General features: G+C 61.9%; 5 protein-coding genes across 5 annotated transcripts; 3 read left to right on the plus strand and 2 right to left on the minus strand.

Annotated features, from left to right (window-relative positions):
• Positions 1-482: 482 nt before the first annotated feature.
• Positions 483-2,154, plus strand: RHTO_04476 (peptide-N4-(N-acetyl-beta-glucosaminyl)asparagine amidase A; the record flags this gene model as incomplete). The annotated part of the gene is made up of 7 exons (XM_016418142.1): positions 483-737; positions 799-910; positions 965-1,094; positions 1,153-1,230; positions 1,281-1,560; positions 1,619-1,970; positions 2,033-2,154. 7 exons carry the CDS (start codon positions 483-485, stop codon positions 2,152-2,154), a joined length of 1,329 nt encoding a protein of 442 aa, XP_016270403.1.
• Positions 2,155-2,378: 224 nt separating this feature from the next.
• Positions 2,379-6,698, plus strand: RHTO_04477 (jumonji domain containing protein; the record flags this gene model as incomplete). Its single annotated transcript, XM_016418143.1, has 10 exons — positions 2,379-2,433; positions 2,503-3,717; positions 3,782-5,262; positions 5,318-5,371; positions 5,432-5,588; positions 5,643-5,752; positions 5,814-6,016; positions 6,073-6,161; positions 6,227-6,315; positions 6,381-6,698. 10 exons carry the CDS (start codon positions 2,379-2,381, stop codon positions 6,696-6,698), a joined length of 3,771 nt encoding a protein of 1,256 aa, XP_016270404.1.
• A 77-nt stretch (positions 6,699-6,775) lies between these two features.
• Positions 6,776-12,220, minus strand: RHTO_04478 (vacuolar membrane protein; the record flags this gene model as incomplete). The annotated part of the gene is made up of 14 exons (XM_016418144.1): positions 6,776-6,813; positions 6,876-6,956; positions 7,017-7,113; positions 7,171-7,892; positions 7,952-8,112; positions 8,171-8,405; positions 8,463-8,662; positions 8,719-8,848; positions 8,910-9,139; positions 9,198-9,321; positions 9,380-11,455; positions 11,511-11,747; positions 11,839-11,977; positions 12,032-12,220. The coding sequence occupies 14 exons, from the start codon at positions 12,218-12,220 to the stop codon at positions 6,776-6,778; spliced, it is 4,659 nt and encodes a 1,552-aa protein (XP_016270405.1).
• Positions 12,221-12,507: 287 nt separating this feature from the next.
• On the plus strand, positions 12,508-17,715 carry RHTO_04479 (pheromone-dependent cell cycle arrest protein Far11; the record flags this gene model as incomplete). Its single annotated transcript, XM_016418145.1, has 14 exons — positions 12,508-12,886; positions 12,954-13,133; positions 13,250-13,879; positions 13,968-14,056; positions 14,118-14,247; positions 14,311-15,362; positions 15,426-15,549; positions 15,608-15,721; positions 15,789-15,918; positions 15,980-16,283; positions 16,339-16,444; positions 16,504-16,607; positions 16,666-17,393; positions 17,457-17,715. The coding sequence occupies 14 exons, from the start codon at positions 12,508-12,510 to the stop codon at positions 17,713-17,715; spliced, it is 4,329 nt and encodes a 1,442-aa protein (XP_016270406.1).
• A 238-nt stretch (positions 17,716-17,953) lies between these two features.
• Positions 17,954-18,421, minus strand: RHTO_04480 (mitochondrial small subunit ribosomal protein S8; the record flags this gene model as incomplete). The annotated part of the gene is made up of 1 exon (XM_016418146.1): positions 17,954-18,421. The coding sequence occupies one exon, from the start codon at positions 18,419-18,421 to the stop codon at positions 17,954-17,956; it is 468 nt and encodes a 155-aa protein (XP_016270407.1).
• Positions 18,422-18,443: the final 22 nt, after the last annotated feature.

Genomic DNA, 18,443 nt, shown 5'->3' on the forward strand with positions numbered 1-18,443 from the left:
TGTGTCAATCCTGGTGTCACGGCGCTCCTCAAACACGACTTTGCCAACTCGTACTGTGGGTCTTGCTTGCCCAGCTACTCCCTGTGAAGGGCACTGAACTTCTGTGAGCTGCAGATCAACCTGCCATCGTCGACTACATCCCGCCGAGCTCGAAAGAATGCGGCTTCCTGTCGGCAGACGCAGCCAGCATCGTCCTGAACCTTACAGTCACCTCGAATGGCACTCAGTTTGACCGACTTGCATCCTTGAGCCTCGAGCATGGCGAGAGTGAGTGAGCCTTAGTTTCTCTTGCTCGGGAGTTGCTCACCTTTCCCCTCGCCAGTCTGGCGTACGAGCACGGCGGAACCGACCAAGAACGGCATCATCTGGACGCATGAGAAGGACGTCACTCGCTTCGCACCGCTGTTCGCCAAACGTGCGTTATCTGACCCTTCCGAGGGTTTCGCAAGACTGACATCGTTTCTATCGCAGCTGGCCGGCTCATGTTCGAGCTCAACAATATCGTCAACGAGCACTACACCGGCATATTCTCAACCACGCTCTCCGTCACGTTCTACGCACCAACAACCGACTCTCCTCGACCTCGCTCGGCAGACCTCATCCTTCCCCTCACGACTCGCAGCAAAACTGGCTCGCAAATGCTGGTCTACCCTGGAGATGCGAACGTAGAAGTCGAGATACCCGTCAACGCGGCAGAAGCGTGGCTGGAGGTGATTGCGACAGGCGCAGCGGAAGAAGTGCGTCTGCGAAGTTCGCCCTCCTGGCGCAGTTCCACGCTGACGACTTCCAGCGATACAGGAGTTCTACTACACCAACCTGATCGCTCAGGGAAGTAAGTACCTACCAGACGCCGGCTTGATCGGCAAGGGTCCGTATCGCGAAGTTCAACTCCGGATAGACGATTTGCTCGGTGCGTCGCTTCACTCCCTTCCTCTCGCCCTTTGCTCACGTGTAGCGCCTTCAGCTGGCATCGTATACCCTTTTCCGGTCATCTACACCGGCGGTGCGAACCCGCTACTCTGGCGCCCGCTGGCCTCGCTTCGAGCATTCGACGTCCCGTCTTTTTTCGTCGACATGACGCCGTACCTGCCTCTGTGCGTTCATGCTCTCGCTCTTGGTGCGCTGGCGCTGGAGCTGACGATAGCTGCGCAGGCTGTGCGACGGGCAGAAACATCGCTTCGAGTTCTCGGTTCTTGGACAAGGCAAGGATGGCAGCGTCACTGACAACTGGCGAGTCCCCTTTACTGTTCGCTCAAGCATCTGCTGACGTTCTCTCGCAGGTTCATCACCGGCGCCTTACACGTCGACCTCGACAAAACCGACCCGCCCGTCCGCACAACCGGCCGTCTCCTTCAGCATCAAATCCCGCCTTCACCGCTCATCTTCTCCGGCATCTTTCCCTCGAGCGACAACTCGACTCTCAAGACTGTCGTCAAGGCTGCGAGGGAGGTCAAGGTCGTTTCGAGGGTCGTGACGGGGTCGGGGAGCAGGTTGGTGAGGGCGTCGACAGTCGCGAGTTTCGCAAATGAGCAGTACTACGCCGACAACGGGACGTTCCAGGTGCGCTCCACTCCGTCTTTGCGTCAGACTTTAGGCTGATCCTCACATGCTCCGCCAGCACATCGTGCAAGACATCCAAGTCGCGCAAACCTCGGAGGACCTCTCCCTGCACCGCTACACCTACCGCGACGTCTACTCCTTTCCTCTCGACTTGAACACCAACTACACTCTCTTTGAGTCGGACCACCGCTTCGCCGCGCGGGTCGACAACTACGGTTACGATCGCGCGAGAATGCTTCCCGAGGCCCTGGGAGGGGTTGCGGGACGAGCGAGTCTCACGAGATCCAACCAGCGAGGAGAGGCCGAAATCACTGGACGGAAAGGGAGACGATCGACGGGCTGGGGCGAGATGAGCGAGACATACGAGTTTGTCGGTCCGGGAGGCGAGACTTACGAGGAGGAGATCCGAGGTGCGCTGCGCTTCCCCCTCGCCTGTCGCAGTTCTCGCCTGCTCATTCCTCGCACGATGCAGCCGTCAATGCGTCCATCGTTTCGCGGAAACGGAGTGGCTCGCTCGCGCCGGAGTCGACTTCGAGGTTGACGGTCGTCCAGGCTGACTTCGTTCTTTGCTTCGGCGCTTCCTGTACATTGTAGCTGCATTTGAGACTGTGTATAGCAGCATTGCGTGTCTAGAAGCGGGATACGCAACTTGATGGCCCACGCATTGGCGAGGAGACTGACCGTCGCCTGCTTGCTCTCGCAACGCACACTCGTTCTCGCCTGCTACGCTCTCGCCAGCGTCAGAGTGCTCGCATTGCAGGCTACAGAGAGGCGCACGCAGTCCCGTCAACGCCCGTCGTCTTCCGCCGCTCGCAGCGATGGAGTCGGGGTCGCCTCTCTCCGCAGCGCCCGCTACACAGCATCCCGAGCAGCGTGAGTTGCAGCATTCGAGTCCCTGTATGCACTCTAACCCGCAGGGACTGACCGCGTTGCGCGCGACAGCCGCTGCCACCGCACCCGACTCGACTTCGCTCGGACCCGTCGACTCGGCACCATCTCCCGCCGCAACGGTCAAGTTCACCTTGCAAGGCCACTCGCCAGCCTCAGACGCCCTTGCGCAAGCTCCCGCGCAGCCGGCCACGCTTCCCGAGGCAGCCGCCGCCCCTTCGTTCGCCCCGCCCCAGGCTGATTCGGCGCAGGACGAGGCGATGTCAATTGACGGTGTCGCGGGCGGCGGGGAACTTAGGGAAGCCACGGCGAAGGAAGAGTTGCAGGACTTTACGGCGGCGGAGATGGAGGGCGTCGAACGCGGCGATGACTTGCGCTCGACGGAGGGACTTGCCGAGGAGAAGGGCGGCGAGGGACCGCTCAACCCGGACGAGCCGACGCTCGCTGAGATCACTCCGATGAAAGAAGATTCTGGGGAACCGGTCGCCGCGGCAAAGGAGGAGGTTGCGGGAACGGCCGACGCTCTCGCCTCTGCAGGCGGCAGCTCCGAATCCGAAACGCCCTTCGCATCGCCCAAACTACGCCAAGCTTCGCCTGCCGCCTCAGACGCTGCTTCTGACTCCGCGAACGCCGCCGCGGTAGCTACCTCGAGTACTGCGCCGGCCCAGAAGCCTGCTGCAGCCATCGAGCTCGCCCACCCTATGTCCGCCTACACCTTCGCCAACACCGCCCTCGTTCCCGTCGCCTCAACATCGACAAACCCTTTCCACTTCCTCAACTTTCCGCCCGAGAAGCTGGAGGAGTCATGGGTCCGCAGCAAGCGTGGCGACGACCCCGAAGCGTACCTCGTCCCCGACACCGAGGCGGGCTACTTCGCTACGGCTGCCGAGATGGAGGCAAGCAAGAAGCGCGAAGATGCTCGTCAAGCTCGCGTTCGCACGAAGCTCGCCGAGATCAACGGCGCGAGGGCGGCGACGGCGACTCCTCCGCCTTCGAGCAAGGGGAAGGGCAAGGGCAAAGCGAAGACGGCCAAGGTTGTTGCCGATGGTCCTGGACCGCGGCGCGGTCGACCGCCCAAATCTGCCCTCCGCACCGTCCAGCCCGCATCTGGGTCGCCTGCTTCCGATCAGGCTGGTGCTGGCGGTGCCGAGGCCGACCAGGACGTCGGCGAGAATGGCGATGCGAGCGACGGCTCGGTGCAGGTCGTCGAGGTCGCCCCGAAGGCCGTCAAGGTCATCCAGTCTCGCTTCAACAAGCAGCTGGCTCTCTGTGAGTCGCCGCCCGAAGATGCGAGGTCATTGTTGACCGTCCTGACTCGTTGCTCCCCTTATAGCTCTCCTCCCCGACGACTTGCAGAACGCGCTGCCCGCCTACATGAAACCACATCCCGCCTTTGTCGATCTTCTCGAACTCCCGCCTCACTACCTCCCGCGCGACGTAGAATTCGACGATCTGCCAGAGACGACTCAGCCGCTTCCGAAGAGGCCGGTTCCGTCCGCCGGTCGCGCCCAGCCTCGTTCGCCGGCGAAGTCGCGATCGGGATCGGGAGAAGGCGGCGCAACGTATGACGGCCCAACGTATGACAGCGACGAAGACGCCCAGTTCTTCGCCCCGATGCCGCAGGACGCACCGCCGCGCGTACGAGATGTTCCGACGGCGAAGCGTACTCGCGCTATCGAGGACGACGGGGCTCAGCCCGCCAAGAAGAAGGCGCGCGAGTCCTCTGCCACCGTGAGCGGGTCAACCACGCCTGCTCCGAGCGATGGCAGCTTTGGCTCTGCGGTCACTCTCGAGTTGCAGTCGTCGACGTGTCTGGCGAAGCGCCTCGAGGGCCAGATCCGCTGCTGGCAGTGCATCGCCCGCGGTCCTGGTCATGGCTGCTCGTTCCAGGGACGTCGTTGGTTCGGACTCGATGCGCGCGGCCGCATCGTCGCATCAGACTTCGCTTCGAGCAACGAGCCGCACGACGAGCCCGTGTACAAGCCGGCGTACACGGCGCCGATGGACAAGAACTTTGTCTCGCTCCTCAAAACCTGGATCGCGCCGGATCTCGCCAAGACGCTCAAGCGCGAAGTCGACCTCGCCAAGCTTACCAACCCTGCGCCGATGCGACGACGTCTCGACCTCGGCGTGCCCGACGTCTGCAATACCTGCCAGTCAATCTGCCTCAGCGGATCGTACATCTGCCACATCTGCGGTCGCATGGTCTGCCTCGACTGCATGGACGCCCTCCAGCGCATCGAGACCGACCCGAGCTACGTCACGTCGCAGGTCGACATTCAGCGGCGCAAGAAGTGCGTCGCCAAGAAGCGCGGCAAGGACGCGACGGCCGCCGAGGACCACGACGTCTCGTGCTTCCGCTCGTTCGTCCGCTACGACGCCGCCGAGCTCCAACCGCTGTACAAGGAGGTGCAGCTGTGGGCGTCGAAGAACCACATCAAGCCGCCCGGCACCGATGTCGGCAAGTACCTCAAGAACAAGTTCTCCTTCCCGTCCAACTTGAAGGACTACGACGCCAACACGCACAACTGCTACATCATTTGGCTCAAGCAGCTCGAGGACTCGATGTTCTACGAGCTCTGGCGCAACCGCTTCCCCATCCTCCTCCGTCGGTGCCAGTTCGGCGACCTCGCCAAGTGGACGCCGCAGTACTTCAAGGAGAACTTTGGCGATCTCAAGGTCGAGCTCATCGACAACACCGACTGGACCAAGGTCTCCGAATCGACCGTCGGCTCGTTCTTTGGCCAGTACCGAACAGACGGCTACACGCGGGCGGACGACAAGTCGGACTACAAGCCGACCTTCCGCACCAAGGTCCGCCTCGTTCTCGTTCAACTTTGCGACTCGAGCTGACCGGCTTCTCTAACAGGACTTTCCGAACGAGCGTCAGTGGCAGACGGACTTCAAGGAGCTTCGTGACGCTGTGTGTAGTAGTCGAAGGATTCGAGCGAATGGACACTAACGCCTGCTTCTCCACGGACAGTTCCTCGCCGTACTTCCGGTCTCGAACGTCATGCATCCCGACGGCGTCCTCAACTGCCTCGCTCACGCACCGACCAACGCCTCTCAGCCGGATATCAACATCAAGCTGACGGCGTCGTGGGACACGAACGCTGCTACGGCGACGACCCGCTTGCATCGTGAGCGCATTCAGGCTTCGAACTCAGTCACAAGCTCATGCTCGTCGTCCACAGTGTCGAACGTCGATGAGGGGCACTTCATGTTCTGGGGCGGCTGCGACCCCGAGTCGGGCAAGATGCTCCGCATTCGGTACGACGTATGGCGACCCGAGGATGTTCCCAAGGTTAGCATGCTTGCTCTAAGGCGTTTCGATGACCTCGCTTACCCCGCTATGTCGGAAACAGCTGCGCGACTACTGCTGGGACCTCATCCACGACCAGAACCCGAGCATTCCTATCGAGAAGCTCAAGCAGACTCGCGACGACCCGCTCATCAACCCTCAGCTGTACCTCACGAAGAGGATGCGGGCCGCTTTGTGGACGAAGTACGGCATCAAGCCTTATCCGCTGTACCAGTACGAGGGCGACTTCATCCTCATTCCCGCTGGGTTCGTCTCCTTGCTCTCTGCGTGCTCGCTTGGAGCTGACGGTGGCCGTCCTGCAGGTGCCCGTACCAAGTCAGCAGCTGGATCGACCACATGAACCTCTCGATCTCGTTCCTTGCTGGCGCAAGTGTGCCGCATGCTCGCGAAGGTGCGCTTCGAACCATTCCTTCCTCCATCCTCCACTCTCGGTGTTGACGTCCGGATCTTGTGCAGTCGACGCGCTCGCCAAGAAGCAGACGAAGGAGCGATCGCTCTCCCGCGAGGACAAGGTCGGCATCGACACGCAGCTCCTCTGGACCTGGGTGAGCCGCACTTGTACGCCCTGCGCAGCAGATCCTTGAAGCTGACGCAGTTCGCACGTCTTCAGCTCTCCTGCACGGCCTTCGAAAAGTCGAAGATCGGCAACAAGAAGATTACGTCGAAGTTCTTCCCAGGGTGGGAGGTTCAGCAGCCCGGCGGACGCATCATTGTCCCTGCCTCGGAGCTCAAGCGACTCGACGCGATCGCCAAAAGGGAGCGCGATGCCGCCACCAAGGCCCGCAACATCAAGGAGGCGGCAGCGGCGAAAGAGGCGGCGGAGAAGAAGGCGAAGCAGGCCCAAGAAGCGGCTGCGAAGAGGAACATCAAGGTGGCGCGCAAGTCGTATGCGCCAGAGCTCTTGTTCCCCAACGCCAACGCGAAGTGAGGGGCTGCATGTGAAATGCCATTGCTTGCGGTTCTCGTACAACATGCACAGGAGGTCGGCGAAGGCCTAATCTCGCTCTAATACTCGCTCTCGCCGCTGCTCGCATCGTCGTCGACTGCGACGCAAAGCTGTCAGCTTGACTGCCCTCCAGCTCATACGGATGCGAGCGCAACGCACCGAAAGGACGGTCTTGATAGCGGCTTTCGACGGACGTAGCGATCCAGGCGCCGTCTCCTTCTTCGGCGGTGAGGGCGTAGCCTGTCAGACGACAACGTGAGCTTGGAGCTCTCAAGCATGTTCCGACGCAGTTCGACGCACCTTGCGAGCCCCACAGGCTAAGCGCAACGGGCAAAAAGACGAGGCCGTGAATCGCGCTCGAGACGATGAGGGCGAGCCAGATTCGCGCGTAGTAGGTCTGCGGCGCAGGTCGTTAGCTACAGAAGTGATAGGGGATGCTCGCCGCTGCACGCACCTTGAGTAAGGCGGATCGCGTCAGCCAGAGGACCGAGATGCCGATCAACTTCGTCGCGCCAATCCCGCTGATCACGGATGCGCCGACATCCTCGAGCGCGGTCCGAGCCCGTTCGTCCCGGTCGCCCTGCGCCTGCGGGTGGCTTCGCGGTAGACCGCCGCCTAGCGCTCCGACGAACGCACGGGCGATGTGCGCACAGAACTCGACCGCAATGCCGATGGCTATGACCAGGTTGACGAGCGACAGTGGGTTCAGGGACACTCCCCATACGCCCATCGCGCCGAGGACGGTGAAAAGAGAGAGGAAGACCGTGCAGATGAGGACCGTCGCCGTGCGAAGCGAGCCGAGGAGCGCGGCGGTGACGACGAAGACGGCGGCGAGAGCGATGAAGAGGACCATCCGCGAAGTCGAACGGATGGTGTCGTAAGACGAAAAGAAGACGTAGAAAAGGCTATAGGGGAAGACTCGCGCGCCGGTCCGCTTGGCGAGGTCGGCGGCGATGCGACGAGCGGCGGCGAGGGCGTTGATGAAGTCGTCCTGCGTCTTGAGAGACGTGTGATAGGTGCGAAAGTGGGAGAGATCGACGTTCTCGCCGTCTTCGGAGATGGCGAGCGCGGAAGAATAGCCCGCTTTGCCGCCCAAGGGACAGGCTTCGTCGGTCGGCGACTCGAGCCAATGCTCGACGTAGCGCATGAACTCGCCGTCTTCGGGCAGACCTTCGACTGCATCAAAGGCGGACGTGAGCATGCGCACTGCGCGAGGCGAAAGAGGCGAAGCGTACGCGTCGTGGTCCAAGGCGGCTCGCGGTCCTCGAAGCATGGCTTGCAGAGCGACTCCGAGTCGTTTGGCCCGCAGAACTCGTTCGGGTTGCGTCGCTTCACCCGGCAACAGTCTTCGAGCAGCGGGTTCAGCCACTGGACGAAGTCGTCGACCCATACGGCACTGCGAGCGGAAGGCGCTAAGTCCAACCTTGTCAAGGGAGGCAAGCGCGCGTACTCACGGAGGCTCGGCCAGGTAAGACACCTCGGGACGCTTCCTCTCCGCCTCGAGAGAGTTGGCGAGCGAGAACTGGTCGCAGGTCGAGAACCGTCCGCAAAGGTGGCGGACATTCGGCAGAGCGCTGACGTTGAGGTTCTCAACGACGAAGTAGACCGGCGGTCCAACGTCGAGGTATTCGTCAACCACATTGAAATAGTCGACGAGGTACGAAGACCCCGGGAGAGCGAGGCGTTGGTCTGTACAGCAAGATAGTGGTCAGTAGCTTGAGGCGAATTGAGGTTAACGCTACCCACCGAGGCCGAGGTCGATGTGTCGCGCTCCAATCCACGAGAGGACGAATAAGCCCGAGAAGAGCAGCAGGACGAGGTACTTGACGGGTCGGCGAAGCAGAGTCGGCGTGTAGACGGTGCGGACGAAGCGGGCGAGGAGGCTCTCGGTGGGGTGAGCGCTGTGTTCTGTCGCGGAGATGCTCGAGACCTTGATGCAAGGGAAGCTGCCAAAGCCAGGCGGGTCAGTCAAGCGACAAGGCGAGATGAGCGGTCAATGTACCAGTCAATCCTGTTCGACTCGACGCGTCGCAGGTCGATAGTCATGGCGGCGACAAAGACGGTGATTTGGAGGAGTGCATTGAGGAGGACTGCCACCGCAGCATAGATGGCGAAGTTTCGGACGGCCGGCACTGCGTGCGGGATAAGTTCAGTCCACCAGCATCGAACTTGCGACTGAACCTGACTACGCACTGCCGACGAGCGCCCCCAGGCTGAAGGCGAGCGTCTGGCAGCTAGCGCTGAGGAGGATGCTCGGTCCCATCCGACCCAAAGCGCGTGCTACTCGCTCTTCCACAGGCAGGGACGGCTCGGCGACGACTTCATCTTCGTACTCTTCGCCCGGCATGAGAAGGGAGTTCTCGCGGTAGGACCGGACGTTCTGCTGGTCCAGCTCGTGGCTGAGGAGGAAGACGTTGTCGACGCTATGGAGAGCCGAGAAGCGTCAGAGTCGCGCGGGAGAACGCTCTCAGGCGAACGCACCCAATTGCGAGGATGAGGAAGGGGATGACCTCGGCGATGATGAGCGTTGTCTTGACACCGCCGGCGGAGCATAAGGCGACCGAAGTCGACACGCTCAGCAGGACGATGAGGATGCCCCAGAGACCTGCGGGAGCGGTAGGGTCAGCTGTGCAAGCCTGCGAACGAGAGCAGACGTGACGCACCGAGCAGGAACTTCGAATCCACGAGGACTTGCTTCTTGAAGTAGGCGACGAGGCTGTCCTTCGTTGGACGAGTCGTCGTGCGGAAGCCATCCGACATCGCTGCGCTCGCCGTCCTGAACCTTCCCGGCCTGCCTGCATCCTCCTCTGCATCGTCCTCGCCCAGCTTGACGCCTCCACGCCTGCTCAGCGCCTTCGCCCTCTTCGCCATCCATCTGGCGAGGCGCATGAGAGCCGCGCTGATGAGAACGGCGATTCGGCCTAAGACTTTGACGAGACCGGTTGCGCTGCCGCCGAGCGAAACGTAGGCGAACATCAAGAGGTAGGAAGCCACGACGATCGGGACGTCCGTGTTCGTTGCGGCGTTCAGCTCTTCCTCGAGGCTCGTGCCGACGCTCCACGAAACCTTGAGTCCATAGTCGCGACGAGCTTCGCCTTGCGGGTCCGCAAGCTGGCGAAGGTAGTCTCGCAGCGCGGTCTCCCATTCCTCCGCACGAGCGACTTCGACCGGGTCGAGCGAGTTGCGCACGACATAGGTGATGATCACCGCCCTCGCGTCGTGGGTGGCTGCTCCTTCGGGCACGCCGCCGAGGACGAGCTTCGGGTTGAGCGGCTGGCCGAAGGGAGGAAGGCAGGAAGCCGGACTCGAGGTGCAAGAATCGAGCTGAGAAGCCCACGAGTCTTCCGTAATGCCCTCGAGCGAATTTTGAAAGTACCCCAGCGGCGACTGGACGACGCACTCGTCGACGGATAAGGCGGTCTTGCCGTCTTCCGCCGCTGTTGTCGGCGCAAAGCACACGTCCTTCAGGGTGAGGCCCGATGATGAAGAGGCGAGCGTGCGAATCTGATGCTCGACGTCCAGGATGTATTGGAGGACCGGCCACGAAAGAACTGGCTGGTCGATCGGTGTCCAATCCTGCTCCTCCTCTTCCTCCCTTCCGTCGACCAGCCTCAGCCTGACGGGCGGCGCAACCGAGAAGAAGATCTGTTCCGTCCGGTAAAACGGCCCGAACGCCTTCTCGAACGTCTCCTTCTCCCGCCTGACCTCGCTCCCCTTCGGGACCCACAACTCGACCGGGTCCTTCTCGATCTCGAATCTTGCCCATCCTGCGTTCGCTAAGCCGCAAATCGCCAGGCCAATCGCGAGGACGAGGAAAGGGTGTATCGAGCAGAAGAACCCGAGGCGGTAGAAGGCGCGAGACAGGAAGGTGTTGAGCGGGTACGAGCGGGGCTGGAGGAGGGCCGATGAATCGGCTGCCGGGTCGAGGAGCGAGGCGCCGCGCGAAGAGAGTCGCTGCGATTGCGAGCGGGAGGACTCGTCGGGACGGCGCAAGGAGCGAGATGACCCGCTCCCGACTGTTCCGCCTCGTGCGCGAGTGCTACTCGAGCCGGCAGACGAGTCGCCTGTACGAGGCGTCGAACGCGAGAGGGGAGGGGAGCTCGACGCGAGAGGAGCTGGCGAAGGGTCGTACTCGGCTTCAGAGAGGAGGTCATCGTTCCTCGGCGCAGAGTCGAGGGGCAAGGGCGATGCCGAATAGTCTGTGTCGGAGCCGTTCAAGGTTGAGCGTCTCGGCCGGCCGATCGAGGCGGGCGCAAAGAGGTGTGAGGGGTCGAGGCGACGGACCAGGCGAGTCAAGAGCGACTCCGTCTCGCCAGTTCCTTCATCGCTCTCCTCGTCTCCAAGCCTGATCGCTCCACCCTTCGAGCCCATCCTGCGTCGGACCTCCCTCGCGGCTCCGCCGAAGACGACCGCAAGCACCGCGACCGCGTAGACAATGAGCAAGGCGAAGGGGAAGCAGTCCATCTTGCCGACGCGGCATCTTCGCTCCCATTTCTCGTGGGGCGAGAGAAGCGGAGGAAGCGAGGCGCAGACGGCTGGACAGTCGGGGCAGGCGCAGCGAGAGGCGAGCGAAGTTGAGGAGCAGGATTCGGAAGGTGCATTGAAAGGTGTTGGCGGCGAAAGGGTGGAGTTGTGCGCAGGAGGGGAGTCGGGAGACGGGATGTCGATCTGGAAGGGCGAGCCGAGTGCGCGCTCCTGGCCCATGTAGCGGAGGAACGACAGCCAGTCCTTCGCACCGCCTGCGAAGCCGATGTCAGCTCGAACTGTGCACCGAGAGCGAGTTCGAAGGCGCACCTCCAATCAAGTCCATCGCGAACCCGTTCGTCGCGCCAAACTTGACATCCTTGCAAGCATCAAAAAATCCCTCTCCAAACTCTCCTGCGACGGCAAACTCGACGCTCTTGACAGCTTCTCGGTCCTTGCCGTCCTTCTTAAGCGTCTGGGTGGAGGTGACGGTGAGGAAGAGGGATTGGTCGGGGGAGCAGGTGAAGGAGCAGAAAAATCGGCCGAAATTCAGGCGGCAGGCGGGGCCTGGGTGATCAAGGTGGTCAGTCCTCGCCCGACTGGATGAGCAGAACCTTGCACGCCCTGGAGTCCGCACGAACGGTCGAAAAGAACGCACACGCGGAAATGAGCGGATCTGCCTGGGCCAAGTTCGCCTGCAGCGTCTCGAGCTGTCCCGTCGTACAACACGTCGTCGTCGGAAAGTCGTCTCCGCAGATGCCCGCCAGAAGCGCCTTGTAAGCGAGGTCGTCGTCATGCTGTTCGCGAGAAGGTCAGCACGCGTTGTCGAGTAAAGGCCAATGAGAACGTACCGCGGCTGCTTGCCCGTTGTCTGGACACGGTATCTCGCCGGAGAAGACGCTCTTGCGCCCGCACGAGTCCCTCATCGCGCAGCGTCCCTCCTCACGGACGAAGGTGGGGGTGCCATCCTGGGAGACGGAGAGGACGACGGGAGAGACGACGACCAGCAAAGATAGCAGTCTGAACGTCAATTGAAGCATAGCGAGGCTAGCTGGCCTCGTCAAGCGAGGAGCAAGCGAACAGTCGAGGCGAAACCAGGATCGAGGAGGAGAAGGAGGGTCTACCAGTCGACAGCGAGCACCTTTGAGGAATTGGCTGCGTGAAACGCATTTTATTACGGCTACGATGACGCCCAGGAAGCCGAACAGCCCAAAGAACGGCGCAAGCACCTCCTCGTCCTCGTCGTCCTCGCTGGTCTCTCTCTCGCCACGACCTCTGCGTCGACTTTATTGCGGCTTGACAGGCTTGACGAGTGCTTGGCGAGTGTATGATCCATCAGCCGACTCCACCTTCTCCGTCTGCTTCGTCTCTTCGTCCCCTCGGATCCCCTTCCTCCCCGCCAACAGCCAGCCTAACCTCTCTCCGCGAACTCGACCGCCAGCAGGCCGTCGAGCAGGAACGCGAGCGCTTCAACACTCCCCTGCCGCGCAGACGCCGCCCAGGAATCGTCCGGGAACTCTCAGACCCAGGCTCGACTTCATCAGTTGGCGACAGCATGTTTGGAGGACAAGGGAACGGCGCAGCTGGACACGGCCAGCAGTCGTACGCTTCGATGGTCTCGGCTGGACTCGAACGGCCTCAGCTCGGTAACGGCGCAGGAGGAGGGGCCGGAGCGGGTCCTGCTGGCGGAGGTCCCGGTGGAGTCGGTGAGTCGCTTGCGCCCTCAGGCTGGCTAGCTTGCTGTTCGTGGCTGACGAGCTTGACCTGGTACAGCCTCGCCAACGTCGCTACCACGCCCGAAACAGCTCGTCTACACTTTCCCCTCTCCACCGCCCGACACCGCCGACCTCCTCAGCGAGCTCGAAGAGTTCTACAGCTACGTCGAGATCCCGCAGGTGCTGGAGCACATGGAGAGCTGGAAGACGAGCGACGAAGGGTGGAAGGGAGAGCAGGGTGAGCTGGCCAGTTTTTCGAGACAGACATTACGTTGCGGCTATCCGATTCTGAGGATGCCCTTCAGACGCATATGCGTTCTCCAGAAAGCTGGACTGACGCTTGCACGCCTGCAGAGTTCACCAAGTCTCCTCCTGCGGCTCAACAAGCGTACATCTCGACCCTCCTCACCACTCTGCTCTCCTCCTCCTCTTCGCACACGACTCGCCATACCGCCGCTCGCCATCTCCTCCACATCGCGCACGGCACCTTCTCTCCCACGACCTCGACGTCGCCCGAACACCACCTCCACCTCGTCCTGACGAATTGCCGGGTCTTGCGGGAGGCCGGCGCGCTGGGCAGAGTCTGGGAGGCGCTCAAGCGAACTGGACGAGAATGGGAAGACATCTCGAGCCTTGTTCTCGGCGGCGGTGTAGGCGGACCTGCCGCCACCGGCGGACGCGCCGACGACGGAACGAGCGACGAGGAAGAAGCTGAAGGACATGGCGGACCTGGCGAAGGCGAGGAATCCGATGCACACGCCCTTCATCGCGTCCAACTCCGTCCGGTACCGCGTCCTCGACCGCCAAAGATCCGCCTCAGTCCGCCCGCGCGAACGCAGGAAGAGCGCGAGTCGGACGAACGGCGGGAGAAAGAGAGGCAGGACAGGCTGGACGAGATCAATGCCGAATTGGCGATCTTGCTTGCGGTGCTCTACTTTATGGTCGAGTGCGCAAGGGGCGACGACAAGTGGGGTGAGGAGCTGAGTGAGTTGGCGCAGTCTGGCATCTTCCTCTAGTGCTTCTCCGCATGCGAGCGGCATGTTGACGTGGTTGCCTTTGGTCCGGAACACAGTGGCTCTCGATCCACCGATGCCGGTCTACCTCTACAACCAGGTCGCCGGTCTTCGCGAGAAGAACGCGAAGGGCTACCCCGTCAAGAAGGCGAGTCCTACGTCTCTTCTCGATTTCTCGAGACTAGTGGTTGACGAGCCTCTCGGTGCAGCTCCTCCTATTGCTGTGGAAGTCGATGCTCTGCACGCTTGGCGGATTGAAGGATGTCGCGCGGGTGAAGACGCTCGTTCGCGAGGTTGAGGGCTTGCCAAAGGACGAGCCGGGTGATAGGCCTGACTACCGTGCGTCGAGTTCCGCTTTGGTAGACCAGAGGCGGCGACTGATTCAACCGACTTGGCGAACAGGACCGTGGACGAAGGCTACTCCGCCAGACCTCCTCGCTTTCCGCAACGAGACGCTCGCCAAGTACCCCTCTTACACTCCTCCACCAGCCGGCTCGCTCCTCCCTCTCCCTCCTCCTCTCCAAGCTCTCTCGAACAACCCGACAACCCTCGACCGCCTCTCGGCCGCCGCTGCACCCGTTCCCGTCCGCCCGACTTTCTCCTACCACATCAACGCCAATCACGACCCGAGCTTGCCGTCAAACCTCCCGCCTCCCCCACCTGCTGCTTGGCCCGTTCAGCCGCCAACGCCGGCGCCTAGTCCGCCTCCGCAGCTCAACGGTCCGTTCGGCGGCCTGCAGCAGCAGTCCCCGCAACAGCAGCAACAAGGTCAGCAGCAGAACGGCCAACAGAACGGCCAACTCGCGAACGGTCCCGTCCCAGGCAAACCGAAGAAGCAGCAGTTCCAGACGGACCAGACTCGACCTTTCCCCCTTCCTTTCGCTCCCGCCAACGCCAAGCGCGGTCGAGCCGTTCCTCGTGCGGTGGAAGAGGCGGGCGAGCTGTATCGCCGGAACTTGCGGGTCAGTACCGAGTTGTGGCAGGCCTGGAAGGTGAGGGAGGAGTTCAGGGGTGAGGAGATGGGCTTGACGCGCGCTGAGCAGGTAGAGCGCGAGGCCGTGGTGAAGGAGGAGGAGAGACGGAGGAAGGCGGCGAAGGAGCAGGAGAACAAGGAGACGAAGGAGGGCAGGGAGATGAGGCGCAAAGCGATGGCGCTCGGGCGAAGGCTGGAAGAGCTGGCGACGGGGTCGGCCGAGTCGAAGTCGCGGACGAAGGCGCACAGCACGCTCTCCGATGGGTCTGGCGGCATCGACTCGCCGGTCACGGACGACGTTGCGGTCGCGAGTGATGACGAAGACGAGGACGACGACCCGATGGACCCGCTGACGGTTTTGCGAAATCTGGCGCGGAGCATCAAGAAGGAGATCGAGATTGAGCCGGACGAGAAGAAGCGGAAGGAGCTTGAGGAGCGCCGCCTGGATGTCAAGCGGCTCGAGCGGGTCGAGATCCTCTACGTGCGTTGTCTGCGCATTGCCTCCTGGGTCGACGCAAACTGACGCTCGAGCACTCGCATGTAGCGCCAGACGCTGCCGCATCTCCAAAGCGCCGTCATCGTCCTCCTCAAGCTGCTCCTCGCGACTGTCACGGCGAACCAGAACTTGTCGAATCCGAACCAGAATGCACCCGAGCCTACCTCGAGCGGTACGTCATACCTATCGTCTATGCGCTCACCGACGGCTAACGCGAGCTTCTCGTGCAGACCCGTCACCCGATCTCAGTCTTGAAGACATCGACATCCTGCGGCATCGCGAGATCACGTCCAAGGCGGTTTCGGCGATTCTTATCCTCACGCTCAAGTGGTTCAAGGCGTCTCGTGTGTCCTGTTCGAATTACCTGAGTTTCTCAAGCCTAGTCGCTGAACTCCCATTCCTTGCTCGCAGACGTCATGAAATTCCACTACTTCTCGCAGCTCCTCGTCGACTCGAACTGCCTCCTCCTCATCCTCAAGATGTTCGGCATGCAGGAGGTCTCGACGCTCGTGCGCATCAAGCACGAGAAGCCCGACTGCAAGTGCGTCTGGTCGCGCTCACGCTGCTGAAGCCCACATGAGCTGATCAACCCGATTGCGCAGCTTCTTCAAGTTCTGCAATGACCACATCAACCCTTCTTCCGCCTCGCCGCGACCAGAAGACGCCATGCTGTCCCTTCCACCGCCCGGCAATCGTCCTCGCTCGCCGTCGTCCTCATCTTCCACCGACTCGAATGTGAATGGCCCCGCCGTCAGTGCTCACGGCGCCGAAGGTGAAGACGTCGAAATCATCTCCGACTACTCGTGGCGCAATTTCTTCTCGACGATCAACTTCGTTCACATCTTGCAGAAGTTGACGAAGCGCAAGACGCACCGCGTGCTGCTGATGGTTCAGTACAAGAGCTCGGTACGTCTCGCTCCACCGTTCCTTGCCGCTTCCTTGCTCATCTCCCTATGCGCAGGCTATCCTCAAGCGCATTCTCAAGGTCGCCCATTCGACGCTTCAGCTATACGTCCTCAAGGTCATCAAGAGCCAGGTGCCTTACTGTGGGCGAAAGTGGCGGCAATGTGCGTTCGCGCTCGTACTCAGATTCGCTCCGCTCCTCGCTGATACGCTGCTTCCGCAGCGAGCATGAAGGTCATCACCGCGATCTATCTGCACTGTCGACCTGACTTGCGAGACGAGTGGCTCGCCGGCATCGACGTCGACACGGACGTCGAAGAGTCGCTGGTGCGTCTGGAGTTTGTTCGATCGAAGCGGCGAGGCTGATTTGACCGCGACTCCACAGCCTCACGAGCAAGCGCTCCGCTCGCTGGTTCGGTTCTTCAACACGAAGCACTACAGCAAGCACGCTCCCGGCCTGCACCGTCGCTCGTCGTCCATCCCCGAGAACGCCAACGACCCGTCACCCGACTTCAACCCGGGACCGGTTGCCTCTGTTCCTCTCCCGCCTCTCTCGCCTCATGGCCCGCCTCCCGATCCGTCTGCCCTCGACGACGTCTTCCCTCCTCCACGAGCCCTGTCGTCTATCGACGTCGATGCGACGGTACCGCTTCAGCTGGCGTATGGCGCGATCGACCCGAACGACGACTTGTCCGGTTACGAGGTGGACGACCTCCTTGCTGCAGGTGGCGACCCCTCTCACGGCTCTCGCGCAGCCGAAGACGCCAATGGAGCATCCGCTTATACGCCCAGCGGGAGTGTCGGTTTGCCCGGCACGAGCACGCCCATCGCGCCAAACTCGCAGCCGAACTCCGGACCAGCGATTCAGGTCGATCACGACGAATTGCTGGATTGGCTCAACGATCCGCTTGGAGCCTCCGATGCAGCGTGGGAGCGTCTCGGTCTCGAAGGTTACGACGGCGAATGGGACGATGTCTCCGATTCGGAGAGTGTCGGCGGTTGGGGCTTCATGCGTTTCGGACTCGACGAGCCCGGAGCGACGGGCACGCTGGCGGACGATGGCGGTGAGGTGCTGAACGAGCAGGCGATGCGGCACGAGTGGGAGCACATCTCGTGAGTTTGCGCTCTTCTGCCACGGCGGCCTCTGTCGTACTGACTTGCTTGTTCCTCCCGCAGACCTGAAACGATCTCCGCGCTCGAGGAGGAGCGTGTCGCTTCACGCGTCCCCAACTCGCCTCGCCCTTCGCGCCGTCGCTCGAGCACCGGCCCCATCTCGCCCGCTCTCCGACCCGTCATCTTCGACCGCGACGACGATGGCACTTGTGGACCGTCCGACAACAGCGCGTTGCAGGAAGGCGATGAGGAGGGTCCGGTGCCGACTGTGCCGCACGAGGGACCTGCCATCGACGAGGTCGAGCTGATCTTCAACCGGTGATGGAGCAGTTGCTCGACAAGCAATGCGATATGGTTCTCCTCATCTTTGAACGAGAGCGAGCGCGAGCGGAAGAAGACAGGCGTATACGTAGGAAGTCAACCTTGCCTTACCCTCGACGCCTCGACAAGCAAGGGCAACCCGCAAAGTCGCAAGCGGGATGCCACACAATAGAGTATGCATGCGAGCGTTGCGAAGGAGAGCTACAGCCGAACAAAAACCCCAGGTGTACCCTTGCTGCTCAGCCCACCCGCGCGATAACCTCTCCTCCGAGTCCCTGCCTGATCGCGTCCCGTCCCTCAAAGATGCCCTGCTCGTTCGCAACGACCGCCAACTCTCCAAGCGTCAATCCGCGAACAAACTTCACACGCGAGCCCTTGACGAAACGCCTGATCTCGTCCTTGTCGAGGACGACTTTCCGACTCGGCATCGAGACGAGACTCATCTTGCGCAGGACAGGCCGGTCGTTCCTGTACTTGAGTTCGGCCCAGACGCGCCTCTCGCTCGGTCGTGCGGAGACGTACGACGAAGGGTCGGGCGGGGAGACGGGCGAGGTGTTGGTCGAGCCGTACGAGACGGACGAGATGAAGCCGTGAGCGAGCAGGAGGGAGAGGATCGAGAGGTGTTGCCGTGTCGGCGCGATGGGGACCCAACGGTGGCGCGCCATCGAGGCGTTGCTCAGCCGTGTGCACAGGTCGAAGGGAAGCATGGTGGGCGGGAGGAGGAGGGGG

Source organism: Rhodotorula toruloides (genome assembly GCF_000320785.1).
Source record: "Rhodotorula toruloides NP11 unplaced genomic scaffold Scaffold29, whole genome shotgun sequence".
In the NCBI taxonomy this organism is placed as follows: Eukaryota; Fungi; Basidiomycota; class Microbotryomycetes; order Sporidiobolales; family Sporidiobolaceae; genus Rhodotorula; species Rhodotorula toruloides.